The sequence below is a fragment of the Acanthochromis polyacanthus genome, chromosome 2 (genome assembly GCF_021347895.1).
Source record: "Acanthochromis polyacanthus isolate Apoly-LR-REF ecotype Palm Island chromosome 2, KAUST_Apoly_ChrSc, whole genome shotgun sequence".
In the NCBI taxonomy this organism is placed as follows: domain Eukaryota; kingdom Metazoa; phylum Chordata; class Actinopteri; family Pomacentridae; genus Acanthochromis; species Acanthochromis polyacanthus.
This window is the reverse complement of record NC_067114.1, coordinates 29,463,918-29,477,866: the sequence shown is the minus strand read 5'-3', so window position 1 is coordinate 29,477,866 and position 13,949 is coordinate 29,463,918. Positions and strand designations below refer to the sequence as shown.

The 13,949-nt window shown below is 42.1% G+C and overlaps 1 protein-coding gene across 2 annotated transcripts in view; it reads left to right on the top strand.

Annotated features, from left to right (window-relative positions):
- Positions 1–13,416, top strand: part of carm1 (coactivator-associated arginine methyltransferase 1) — a 32,717-nt gene extending 19,301 nt beyond the window's left edge. The window contains exons 8-16 of one of the 2 annotated variants that reach the window (XM_022215399.2): positions 1,969–2,050; positions 2,414–2,499; positions 2,581–2,670; positions 2,790–2,927; positions 6,122–6,211; positions 6,333–6,445; positions 8,418–8,495; positions 9,466–9,534; positions 10,144–13,416. In XM_022215399.2, coding sequence (XP_022071091.1) covers positions 1,969–2,050; positions 2,414–2,499; positions 2,581–2,670; positions 2,790–2,927; positions 6,122–6,211; positions 6,333–6,445; positions 8,418–8,495; positions 9,466–9,534; positions 10,144–10,283 — 886 coding nt within the window. In that variant the 3' untranslated portion in view covers positions 10,284–13,416. Of the gene's footprint in view, positions 1–1,968; positions 2,051–2,413; positions 2,500–2,580; positions 2,671–2,789; positions 2,928–6,121; positions 6,212–6,332; positions 6,446–8,417; positions 8,496–9,465; positions 9,547–10,143 lie in introns of both variants that reach the window. The other variant, XM_051960675.1, reaches the window with a different exon arrangement.
- The last annotated feature ends 533 nt before the right edge of the window (positions 13,417–13,949 follow it).

Sequence of the window (13,949 nt, the reverse complement as noted above, 5' to 3'; positions counted from 1 at the left end):
ACCCAGAAACATCCTGAACTCAAAGCATTTTTCCCACTTCAGTAAAGACTCTCTTTAACCCCGCTGGACGGACTTGCACTTAAACCTCTTTGTTAAATATTGACAGTGAGTTTTTTCTTGTGGTGTTTCTAACAGTTTTAAAATGAACTTTCTGACCAATTATGCACCAAAAAACAAATTCCTCTGACCTCAGCTGTGCGTCTGTTGAAATGATTCTGGCTCTGAGATAAAGCATTGTTTTCAAATCAGCTTTGAAATCGGGTCGAACCTTCAGTTTGGTTGTCGGCTCGGGAGAGAGCAGAATAAAGATGTTTATCAGTTATTTCACAGAGGAACAAAACGGTAGGCATTAATGAGTGTGTAGGACTTTAGAGCTCTGAAGAACTCCCACATTCTGACTCCTCATGTTTAGCGTTGATGAATCCACAGTGAAGGCAGAGGTTATTCTGTCAGACTTCAAACGGGTTTACTCTGGGCTTTTCTTCGTTTGGCTGACTGGTTTTAATGCGACGAGACGTGTCATCTGGTTCAGAGCGGTCCTTTAGAGGTGTGCTGCTGTACCAGTTTGGGTGTGTAACATAATATATTTACCACACTGCTTGTCTGTCTTCTTATATGTTTTGTGGAGCTTTCAATGCTGTAATAAACTTGACACATTGGCAGTTTTTGGGTGCCGATTTGCAACCCTAAGCAAGGGAGGGAGCAGCGATTTTCAGAGACTGACGATGAAGAAACGGACTGTTTCACGTTCACCTGTTCTGCCTGTTGCGAGTGTTTCAGCTTTGAGAGGGGCACTGTTTTTATTACTGAGTGGAACGGATTGTACCTGCATTTGTACGGGTACAACCCCATAAAAATGACACCACAGTCCGTCACTTTTATATTCTGCTGTTTATTTCTTCATGCTTTTTTTCAAGCTTCTGCTTTTGTATATAATATGGAAAAGAGGTCAGCAGTTGAAGTAACTTATGGCCTAAACTTTTAGCAACCGGCCTCATATAATGTTCATTTTTGTTCATGCTTCTCTGGAGTCCCAACTTATCTGCAGTGAAGGAGCTCGTAGATCAGAAACAGCAGCACAGAAATGCCAAACGTTGTTTCATTCGTCAACATTTGATCAAAACATTGTAGTAGATGCTGATAAATGACTTTTGCAGTGTAAAATGTTTGGCCTAATATGCATCTTGGCCCTAATTCTTTAAGAATGAGTTCTAAGGGATGTGTATCCAGACCGTTTGTGGTTAAATAATTAGGTACTAAGTGACTGTTTTAAACTTAAATCTTGACATCAGCATTGGACTCTTGACCCACAACACGCTGTCTTTCATTTTTCTGTTGAACTGTCAATTAATCGATCAATGGTGAACATTCCTCCTTATTAAAACTCTCCTTTGATCGATCTGGGACAAACTCCTTCTGAACTTTCCGCTCAGAACGTCGCTTCATTTTTCTGCTTTTCTGGGGTTCTTTTACAGTCCATTGTTGAACATCTGTCTGCTCTGGTAAATTATGTTTCTATGTATTTATTTGTTTATTCTTTATTGTGTATTTTTATTGTTTGATTGCTCTCATGACAAAACAGAATATTAACTGTTATTTTTTAGTAATAAAAACAGCATAACATTTGATTTAGCACCATCTCTAATCAATTGTTCTGTTGTTTTCAGTGGGATTTGAGTGTTTAAAATGGCTTAATCTCTTCATGCCTAATTAACTGTTGTTTGGTTTTCTGCGTGAGTTACGTTTGTGGCAGCAGAAATGTCTTAGTTGTGTGTCGTCGTTTCATAGTGCAGCTCCCATTTGTAGGAAAGTGTTGCTTCTGTACGACTGAACGGGTTCAAAATGTTTGGTTGTTTGCATCTAAAGCCTTATTGAAAACATTGTGGTGGTTATGATTGTGGACTTTAATAGCTTTTGAAGTGGGGCTGATTTTAGACCTCTAACTCTGACGTTTTCTTCGGCCCTCAGGTACCAGCCCTCCTTCCACGGTGTAGACCTCTCTGCCCTACGAGGGGCAGCAGTGGACGAGTATTTCCGCCAGCCAATTGTGGTATGTTGTCCATCGCACATGCATGCGTGGGTTATTGTATTATAATAATTAAAGGATAAGATTGAGGGTTAAAATTTGAAATTAAGTATAAAAAAAATTAGAGAGACGACATCACACCGAAGAAGCATGCAGCTAAAATTAAAGTAAAACAAGAGAGAACATCTGAAATACAGAGGATATAATACAGAATAGAAGCTAAAAATGAACCTCACATTAAAGCAAATCTGTAAAAGTAGATTTTAAGAAGTGATTTAAAAGATGTTGCTGACTCTCTTTCTGGTTTGGGTTAAGTTTCTGGTTTACCTCAGAGCAGTCGTGTTGGATCAGAGTTGTGATAATGTGCTGCTGTGCTTTTCCCTGCAGGACACGTTTGATATCCGTATTCTGATGGCCAAGTCGGTCAAATACACGGTGAACTTCCTGGAGGCCAAAGAAGACGATCTCTACAGGTGCGCGTCTAGTTTCACGTGCGAGTACGGCTCCGTGTTTGAACGTCTTTTCTCTAATGAAGCTTTTCTCTGCGGTCACAGGATAGAGATTCCCTTTAAGTTCCACATGATGCACTCAGGCCTGGTGCACGGCCTGGCTTTCTGGTTTGATGTGGCATTCATGGGATCAGTGTAAGTCAACCAGACAGAGCTGATATCTGTGCTTGGAGTATGTTACACCTAAAGAAACGTCTTTCACTGGTAGCTTGCAGTTGTCTCGACTTAAACATCCCCGTTTTCCCTCTGTGCAGGATGACGGTATGGCTGTCCACGGCACCCACAGAGCCTCTCACCCACTGGTATCAGGTGCGCTGTCTGCTGCAGTCTCCTCTCTTCACCAAGGCTGGGGACACGCTGTCCGGCACTGCACTGCTGGTGGCCAACAAGAGGTAATTCAAACCGCTGGTTCCGAAATTAAAGGCAATTGAATCAAATGTAGTAATGTGGAGGGCGGCATGGCTCAGTGGGTAGAGTGGCTGTCTTGTAACTGGAAGGTTGCCGGTTCGATCCTCGGCCCGTCGTGCTCATGTCGAGGTGTCCCTGAGCAAGACACCGAACCCCTAATTGCTCCTGGTGGGTCGTGGTTAGCGCCTTGCATGGCAGCTTCCGCCATCAGTGTGTGAATGGGTGAATGTGACGTATCATGTAAAGCGCTTTGGATAAAAGCGCTATATAAATACAACCATTTACCATTTAGTAAAGAAAAGAGCAAAGAAATCAAAGCATTTACGCACAGAACCGGTGTTAAAATGTTAATAGATGCTTCCATCCGCTGGCTATTGCTCACAGACAAGATCACGGCACTTTCACGTTCTTACAAAACCATTAAAGACGCTCAGTGGTTCTAGCTCATAATCTCTTTTCATTTGTAGCCATGGCAACCAGGCTGGAGAACGTTGCGGGAAAGTGATTTTACTAGTTTCACAAGACTTTGAACTCAGTGGGGTCCTCATGCAGCTTTACTAAGTTAAAAATAAAACCAAGAACATGAATATTTTAGATGGGCTGCAGAGCCTCTGTTGTTCCGAGTCACAGTTGTAGTATTGTGAGGTGGAGTAGCACAGCAGCAAACAGTGCTTTTATTCTGTAATCTGATGTGGTTTCAGGTAAATGAGGGAAGAACTTGGGTGTTGTCTATGATGTTTTTTTCTTTTTATAGTGTTTTTGGTCATGTCATGTGGGACATTTTCTATTAAAACAGACTCAGTTTTATCATGTGACTCATTGTGTGACCAAGACTAGTGTTATGATCGGCACAGTCTCAGGTCAGAGCTGAAGTTTGCTCTGTGCAGATTGTACGATGAAAACGCAGCTGAATCTCAGCTTACGATGAACGCCAGTCGACGTGAACGCGCAAGAATAAAACGTCATCAGCGTGCGCCGTCCATCCATGAAAATAAACAACCGACGCATAAACGGAGCTCCTACAATCACAGGGAAACTAGCCAAACATGAGCCCTACAATCACAAAGAAACTAGCCAAACATGAGCTCTACAATCACAGGGAAACTAGCCAAACATGAGCCCTACAATCACAGTGGAACTAGCCAAACATGAGCTCTACAATCACAGGGAAACTAGCCAAACATGAACCGTACAATCACAGGGAAACTAGCCAAACATGAGCCCTACAATCACAGGGAAACTCGCCAAACATGAGCCCTACAATCACAGTGGAACTAGCCAAACATGAGCTCTACAATCACAGAGAAACTAGCCAAACATGAGCCCTACAATCACAAAGAAACTAGCCAAACATGAGCCCTTCAATCACAGGAAAACTCGCCAAACATGAGCCCTACAATCACAGTGGAACTAGCCAAACATGAACCCTACAATCACAGGGAAACTAGCCAAACATGAGCCCTACAATCACAGGGAAACTAGCCAAACATGAGCCCTACAATCACAGGGAAACTCGCCAAACATGAGCCCTACAATCACAGTGGAACTAGCCAAACATGAGCCCTACAATCACAGGGAAACTAGCCAAACATGAGCCCTACAATCACAGGGAAACTCGCCAAACATGAGCCCTACAATCACAGTGGAACTAGCCAAACATGAGCCCTACAATCACAGGGAAACTCGCCAAACATGAGCCCTACAATCACAGTGGAACTAGCCAAACATGAACCCTACAGTCACAGGGAAACTAGCCAAACATGAGCCCTACAATCACAAGGAAACTAGCCAAACATGAGCCCTACAACCACGGAGAAACTAGCCAAACATGAACCCTACAACCACAGAGAAACTAGCCAAACATGAGCCCTACAATCACAGTGGAACTAGCCAAACATGAGCCCTACAATCACAGGGAAACTAGCCAAACATGAAAGGAGCAATTCCGTCGCTATATCCTTCTGTGCTTCGTCCGTTTGTTGGTCTCTGATGTTAAAGTCCTCCCTGTCCTGGTCCATGATGTGGTTGTTTCTTTTACAGTGCTCCCTGATGGCTGATTTTTTGTTCTCTTGATCGGCTTTTTCTTTCTGTGATCTTGTGAGTCGTCCAGTTGTTTCCTTTTCTCATTCTGTCTGGTGTTCTTTTCTTCTTGTGTTGAAAGATCCGCCTGTTTCGCCAATGTATGTTTTCGCGCATGATTTGTACAGAATTTCATAAATGATGTTGCATATTGTCTGGTTCTGTTTTGTCTTCTGGATGGACTAATAGCTGCCGGAGTCTTGTGTGGTTTTACTGCTGTGTTGATGTTGTGTTTTCTCATTATGCGTTGTATGGGTCCTGTTATCTCTCGGATATATGGAATGGTGATTATGTCTTTAATTTTATTTGTCCAGAAACATGTCAGCAAGGCAAAGCCATATTGATTTGTCAGTTTAAAAGTAGTGCTGTTTTATAGTAAGAAACAACAAAATGAACATAATCCAGCTAATATCGTTTTGGTTTTTTTGCCTGTCATGAACACTGATAAAGTAACGACTGGATTTTGACGACATTTACCGACTCATAGAGGGAGATAAGGAGGGAGAGTGAACTGTTGTTTGAGACAATTAAAAAAAAAATCTGCCTTAAATTTTAAGTAGTTTTCTTATTTTGCACAGACAGTGTTTTCATCTGAAAGCCTTGTTGCATCTGAGAATGCATCCAATGATCACAATAAAATGAGACGTGTTAATTCCACCACAGGAGAAATGCGGTGTTAGCTAAGATTAGTTCAATATACCACATGTATCAGTATTGGTTGATATCGGAATCATAAATTGAGAGTTGGACAATATCAGCACATCGGTTATCGGCAAAAAAGACGATATCAGACATCCGTACACGAAAGTATGTGTGGTTTGGTGTTGAAGCCTGTGTAAGTTTTTTTTATGGAGGTAAATATGTGATATTACTATGCCTATACACGTACATATACTAACATCCCAGATGTTTTTTTGGGATTAAATGGGAGTAGAATTTGTAAATGGATGAACTGACCTTTGCTCAGAGAAAGGCTGCATGGCCGTGTATTTACTGAACACACCTTAAAGTGGCATTGATTTTATCATCAAACACTTTGCCAAAAAGCAAATATGTGTTTAATTAGCGTTAATGTGTCGAATAATCTCCTCCCCGACAGACAAAGCTACGACATCAGTATTGTTGCCCAGGTGGACCAGACAGGATCAAAGTCCAGCAACCTCCTGGACTTGAAGAACCCCTTTTTCAGGTGAGTTGATTTCTTCGCCGCGTCAAACACGCCTGAATCTGCATCACGTCGTCCACACAGTACGTGGTGGGAACGCTGTCCGTCTCCTCTACGTCCAACCGGTGGTTGTATGTGTTTGCAGGTACACAGGCACCACCCCCAACCCCCCTCCTGGCTCACACTACACCTCCCCATCTGAGAACATGTGGAACACAGGGGCGGCCTACAGCATGAGTCAGGGGATGGCTGTATCAGGTGAACACACACAGAAACACCGCTAGATGAAACATCAGGCACCCAGCTTCAGGTTTTCCAGCTGTTAGAAGCGTTACCTAATTATGGGGGGGAAAGCAGAGAATTTGAGCTTTTAGAAAAGTCACAGTAGTTACGTTATCCAGAATGTTTTCAGGTAAGAGCATGAAGCGGTCAGTAGTGTAACCTGAGCTGAAACAGGTAGAGTGTGCTGGAGTGTACATCCAGGGGGGACTGATCAATAGGTTACAATTAAACCAACCAACATCTGGTTCCTGACAGATTTATGTTTACAGGAGAGCCCCAAAGCTACAAAAATCTGATGAACTGATTGTATTTTTCTTCTAACTTGCCGCTCTTCCACTATGTATGTATCTGTATGTGTGATACCAACAGAGGATTACACACTGATAAAAAAAGATTCCTCTTAAGGAAAGTAGACGAGTGAATTATTTAACAGATGAGTACTTAAGCCAACAGGAAACAGATGAAGCTGTGCTGTCATTGTGTCTGTAAATAACATCTTTATACTGTGAGATAAAACACATCTTTTGGAAAGTGTTTTTAGCCACTGCCAGCACAAAGGATCATCATAACTAACAAAATTAGAGACATAAAGCATGACTTTGTTCCAAACATGTTTGATAAAACTACATGATAGATGGATACTTTGTTACGCCCGAGGGAAATTCAGATATTCAGCAGCTTACATAGAACAACATAAATAACAAAAGACAGGCAGGTTAGTAGCATTAAAGGTTCATATACGGTCTGAAAAACTTTCTGTACAATACTATAAATAAAACACTACTAATTTTAAAGTCTGTAGAAATACGAAACGTTATTAAAATTCAATATTTACACGTTATAATAATATAATTTGCCTTACTTAGGACTGAATAACTTGGAATAAAAGTCCAATTTTTTTCTGTCAAATACTGCAATTTGTTTTGGAAATATATTTATTTTTCAAAGTCAAGTTTCAGTTCAGTATTTACTCTCTAATCGCTTTAAACATTATAGACTGCTATCACATGAGAACCCGTCAGAATTTAGGTAAAAAAATAATGTTAGTAGTAATAAATATAGTGTAAAAAAAACTTAAAACAAATCAACGTATGCAGGTCATTTACTTGTGGATCAGGAGCAGCTTCTTAATTAATCATTAATGAAAAGTTTTATATTTTAAAACTGACATATTGATATTGTGGTTATAGAGCACATTTGATGATACTGAAAAACACTGAAGATGTAGTATTTAGCTAGCTAGATATTATACTGCATTATGTATTAATATTGCATGTTCTGTAATCAAGTAAAGCAAAATACCAGATTCATTGCTTAACATATGTTCCAAATTGCAGCCTTTCTGATTTGCGAATTGCATTGTTTTGATTTTTTGATTGTGGTTTTGAATCAAATGTTCCACCTTAAAATTCCTGTTCGTCATTGTCTCTCATGTTTAATTTGCTGCAATGGGATGTTGGGATGTTTGTGTAGCATGCATGAAGTCATAGAGGTTCTCATTAACCACTTATTTTCTGGCAAACTGTTGCATATTGTCTAAGTTTGAACTAAAGCCTGTGACTGCATAGAAATGTGTATCCACTCTGCCTTTCTTATTTCTTCCCCAAATCATTATTCCAAGTAAATCTTTTCCTCTCTGATCAGAGTGAGATGGAAATTTAATGCCGGATATTTAATTTTACACTGATGGATGACAGAACTTCTCACAGACCTCTTTGCTTTCTGAACCTGTTGTGCAGCCTGCAGTATGTTGTGGTTTTGTTGGTGTTTGTGTAGAAGTAGTGTCCTGATTTGTGCCGGTGGGGAATGGCTTTCCTCCCTGCTCGTCGCTGCTAACGCTGCTGTCGACCCGAGACAACCAGCAGGCCGAGAGGAGCTGTGTATAATGAGAGGAGCTGTCAGTCTGTAGTAAATGTTGATTGCTTTGTTTCCCGTCTCTCCCCTTCAGGGATGCCAGCAGCTTATGACCTCAGCACAGTCATCGGCAGCGGCCCGTCAGTGTCTCACAACAACCTCATCCCCCTGGGTACGAATCGGAGCTTTGAGACAGACAATAATAATATGCTACAGCACATAGACAGACACTTTACTTTCACATCTTTTGCTCATCAACTGCTTTCATCTTCTGTTTATCAGATGATTTTTTTTAATCACTTCATTGCACTCGTCTTCCTGTCTGCTGACATTTCAGCTCTTTTCATTGCTCACAAAGTTCACTTTACCGCAAAATGCTTTTCCACATATTTCACATATTCATACGGAATTTTCTATTGCTTTCACTTCAGTCATCTTCACTCATTTTAAACGCTCAAAAAGCCACTAATTTCTTTGTCCATCGTCTCTTCATCCGACGTTTTCCACTCAGGTTATCACACTGCAGCTCCGCTCACCGCTAACACGTCTATTGAAGCTTCTTAAAGTCTCGGTGTGTAATATTTTGCAGCTGCAAAGGCTCCACTTTTCTTAAAATGCCGCTCAGCCAATCAGAAGGCAAACACTGAGGACAATCTGCCATCTGATTGGTTGACATCCGACAGATCAGCAGCGGTCTCCAACCTTTTCTGCACCACGGACCGGTTTCAAGTGTTTTTTTTTAATTGAAAAAGGTGTTCTAAAAGAATGAAATTACTTTTTTTAAATTACTAAATATGTGTTTACTTCTTGCTTCTGTCTCAGCCTCTCCTTCTTTTCAAAGAAACTCTCCAGAGATGTTTGTTTTAACCGTCGGGCGTGAAAGCTGACAGACTTAAGTGCAGGAAACAAGCACAGACAGAAGTGACAGGAAGACGATCTAGTCATTTTTCAAAATAAAACACTGTGTAGATTCCGCAGGAACTAAAATTAAAAAAAAAAAAAATGTGTTTTTATTTCTGTGTAGCCCGGTGGTGGTTGGGGGCCGCTGTTGTCAGGGACTCTCTTAGCATCTCCTAAAATCTCTAAAATCTGTAGCACTGATGCAAATCCTTGACTGTGTTCTCCTCTCTGATTGGTCACAGTGAACACAGGGATTGTAAACCACACCCACTCCAGGATGGGCTCCATCATGAGCACAGGAATTGTCCAGGGTAAGTGAACCCGTAAGTTAACCTGAGCAAAAACATTCAAATCAGTATTCATTAGGGATGTCCGATATTAGCTTTTTTGCCGGTAACCGGTATGCCGATATTGTCTGATTCTCAATTTATGATTCCGATATCAACCGATACAGATATCTGTGGGCTGTTTAACTAATTTCAGGTAACATCACATATCCCCTGTGGTGGAATTAACACATCATGCTTCATTTTATTGTGATGATCCATTGGATGCATTCTGAATGCAACAAGGCTTTCAGATGTAAAGATTGTCTGTAAAAATAAGAAAACTACTTCAACTTAAGTTACGAAAAAAATGCCACATTTATGACAGATTGGTTTATTCTGTTTGTCTCAAATGACAGTCCACACCCACCCTCCCTCCCTCTATGAGTAAATGTCGGCAAAATTCAGGCGTTATTTTATCAGTTTTCATGATAGGCAAAAAATCCCGATAACGATATTAACCGATATTACAGCTTTATGCCGATATCGGACTGATATTATTGGACATCCCTCGTATTTAACACTTAACAGAAGTTCTCTGTGTAAGCATCCTCAGTGGGATTGTTAAATCCAGTGCTTTGTTGTGTCTTCCAGGAGCCACTACGGGCCAGTCGGGTCCCAGCAGCAGCGGTACTTACTATCCCGTCACCAACCAGTTCACCATGGGGGGTGCTGCCATCTCCATGGCCTCGCCTATGGTCATCCCCAGCAACACCATGCATTACGGCAGTTAAGACGAAGACCTTGCAAAGACCTATTTGACCTCCCGTGCCCCCGCATGACAAGCGATCCTCCCTCTCCTCCCCCCCGCCCTCCAACCCTAACTGATCCACCAACCGCAGCCAAAACCAGTATACCAAAACCAGTGCTGTGCTGGCACTTCCTCCCCTCATTCGTCGCCCTCTTTCTACTCTGTTCAGTCCATCACTAGATGAATGGTCGAACGCTCTCGTATCCGTCCAGACTCTTGTCTTGCTGAAAGCTGAGGCCTCCTTTCACCCCTCTTCTTGAATTCATTGAGACTGTACCACATTTGAGATGCACAGCAGCTGCCCCCCTCGTCCCTGGGTCCCACCTTCCTCCCTCTACATCTATCTCAGTCCCTCCACTCCGTTCGTTTTTGTGTGTCATGACCCTTACAGTGTTTGTCCTCTCCTAAGAATCTGAGTTGCCAGATACCAGCATCAGTCCGTTCCCACCATCCTCCACCCCAGAGCGAAGCTTCTCAGTTGTGCAGCAGGACACTATTATCATCATCTTCATCATCATCATCACAGCTGCCACCTCGGCTTTTCATATCGGATCCGATCTTCAAGGCTCCTCCGCACTTCTCTGAAGAGACTGACTCACGCCAGACAAAACGCTTCCTTCAGTCACATAAAAACATATTTTTCCTGCGTTATCTTAGTTTACTCGTGCAGTTTGGTTTCAGGCACAGGCGGATATATCAGAAACTGAAACCATATACATGATCCGGCACCCTAAGGAACCTGTAGAAAATGTGCTTTTTTTACCACCTGGGACAAACCGATCCTTTAAGTTCTGCTCGGACGCTTTGGTGTTGCTGTATTCTGCTAAAATTCACATAAACATAAAGTTTTGGGAGAACAATACGCTGGTCGCCTTCCGTGTTGAGCATCGAGATAAACAGGAGCCATGAAGAACTTTTCGTCTCCGTCGTTGGTTCTAATCCTGTTTGCTAATTTCTCAGAATCACTACGTTGACTGGAAGTGTGGATGCTAGCTACGCCTTCATGCTAGCATGTTAGCACACATTACTGTAAGTGATAGCTGGCCTCAATAGAGCGTTGTGTATTTGCTCTTTTTAAAGCTGCATGAATTTAAACGGTGAACCCAACACTGATATGATAAACCAGAAAGTTATTACGGTGGACACAACGTTTTGACAGCTCAAAAAAATGTAGGTCCAAAGTCCACCATCCGTTTCGTACGGTTTTTTAAGTTTTTCTACAAAAATGAATGCTCCCTCTGTGTTCACCAGGTAGCTGCTAGCTTTGTCTGTATTTGTTGCTATTGAAAAATTTTACTAGAAATATTTTCCTGCTCGAAACTTGATGCCGGTACACCAAAGCAGACAAACACATTTCTGGATGAGCTAAAGATGCTAAAAAGTTCCACCTTATGGCATCTTTTAGCACTTGAACTGCTGGATAAGTAATGATAATCTCTGACTTTGTCGCTGCTTATCTCTCAGATGTTGTAGTTGAACTTTCTTGTTCATTTATTGTCAAAAAGACATTTTAGAATCACTTGTACCTTCAGAAGCATTGCTGGGCCAGCAGTAGGATGTCTGGATGTCAGGATAGTGAGGTCGCAAGTTGCACCACAAACTCATAGGAGCTGTTGGAAGATGTTTTGTGTCGGCTCGATTTCCTGTCCCACCTCCAGTTTTAGCCCCAACTTCAAACATTTAAATTAATAATAATAATAGAGTCTTTTAATCTACGAGTTTGATGGCAAACCAGCATGTTTCGTGTGATGCTGGACAGTTTAAAGCTGCTACAGGCTCTGATTCTGTCACTTCGTAGGCAGAGTTAAGGCCTCAGGAGGCTTCAAACCAAGTCGGTTGCCTGACGCGTCGAATGATCCCGTTTAGAGGAACGTGTTTGTAGCTGGTCTGACCTCAGGATGGGCCATAAACTTGCTGTCAGAACAAGAGCTCTGGGTTTTTGTTGTCAGAGCAATGAATTGCACAAAGCCTTTCAGTTGTTGCACTTGCTTGTACTGAAAAGGTGATAGAAGTAATTGTATGAATAAGGATTAAAGGGAGGTTTAGAGGGAAAGTGGAACCTTGCTTTCACACTTTTACACAATCTGCTATTTTCTGTCAAGGCAAAGTGTTTGTCTGATGTTGTGTGCTTTGGGTTGAAGCATCCAGAGGAGCTGTTAGCAACCTGTGGATGATTCCAGAGTTGTCTCGATGCCCGACATGGAAGGTGACCAACAGGACAGTCTGGTAAAAAAACTTCTGTTCAAGCTTCAGTCCTGTTGAAACATGAAATGCACTTTCTGCTGCTCCCGGTTTCTTCCCCCGATAGCCGTTTCTAGCCGAGAGGACGTTGCAGCAGCCGTTTGTTGAGCCAGATCGCTCCGGCACAGTTGGAGGAAGCAGATTGGAAGAACGAACCAGTGAGGACCAATGACCCAGAGGCAGACAGCCGGTTGCCAGAAAGAGGGAAGCTGTGCTGGATCGGCAGCGTCCTAGTTTACATCCTTCCCCTCCTCCTCTGAGACTGTGAGACTGTCGCTAAGAGACTTGGATGTGGAGGCGTGGGAGCCGGGGCCTGTCCTGCCTCCTCCCTCCTCGTCTGTTCACCACGTATGACCTCCAACATATCATCTCCCCGACACGCCCCACGCCCTCGTCCCTTTTTTATCAGTCAAGGAAAGAAGGACTGACACATTTATGCATTGCTTCCAGTGTCACAACTATTGGAATTTCTGAGTTTAGCGAGTTGTAAGAGAGCTGATGAAAAAAAAATAATGTCTCTTTGTAGGATTAACCTTTTTGTTGTCTATTTTTTGTTTTATTTTTCCTTTCACAAAAAACAAACGATTAAAAAAAAGAGAGAGAGAGAGCAAATTAAATGTGGCAAAGTTGTTCCAAAACCCATCCTGGAATCAGGTGTTGTAGTACTTTTAATGAATAGACTGTGGACACGCCAGATGTTTACCGTGTGCTAGCTAGCCGTTAGCCGTCATGTCCCTTCTGTCATGGAATCATTGCTGTGTAGTCGATTAGTGGCATCCACTCTGATCATGGAAACGTGTATGAGGAAGACTGTGTGTCATGTTCTGTCATTTCTGTGTGTTTACAACCAGTAATTACACCTTTTCACTGTCTGACACCGACTCTTCTGCTTCAGACACAGAAGTCTCTGTCCTGAAGAACGTCGCCAGCGTTTTCTCAGCACCGAACTTAGACGTTCTTTAAATCAGTTCGTATACGTTGACCACGAAGCAGATGTAAATCTTGAAAACAGCCCATATCCATGTAAAATAGATGATTGATCTTTAAATAGTAACAGTGGTAGAATTAGAACCACTTTTTTTAGGCTTACTTTCAAGGTGCACACGAGATTATGTTGTGCGGAACTTTCTGTTCCACCCTAAATAAGATGTCTGGACAGAGAACAGATCTAAGAAGGCTTTAAGAAATCATTGTTCCTGCTTTGGTTCCTTCGTTGGCTCTGAAGGCTGACTCTGGGTTGTGGCTCAGTAGGAGCTTCTGAACCCAAATGTCGGGTCCTTAAAGGTCTAATCAGTGGTTCTGTTGGTGAACATGAGCTGAAAACATCACATCTTGACTTGTTCGGTTCGACAAACCTCACCAGAGTCCTCTCAGACGGTCGATGCATTCAGAGTTTGTCGTACCAGAT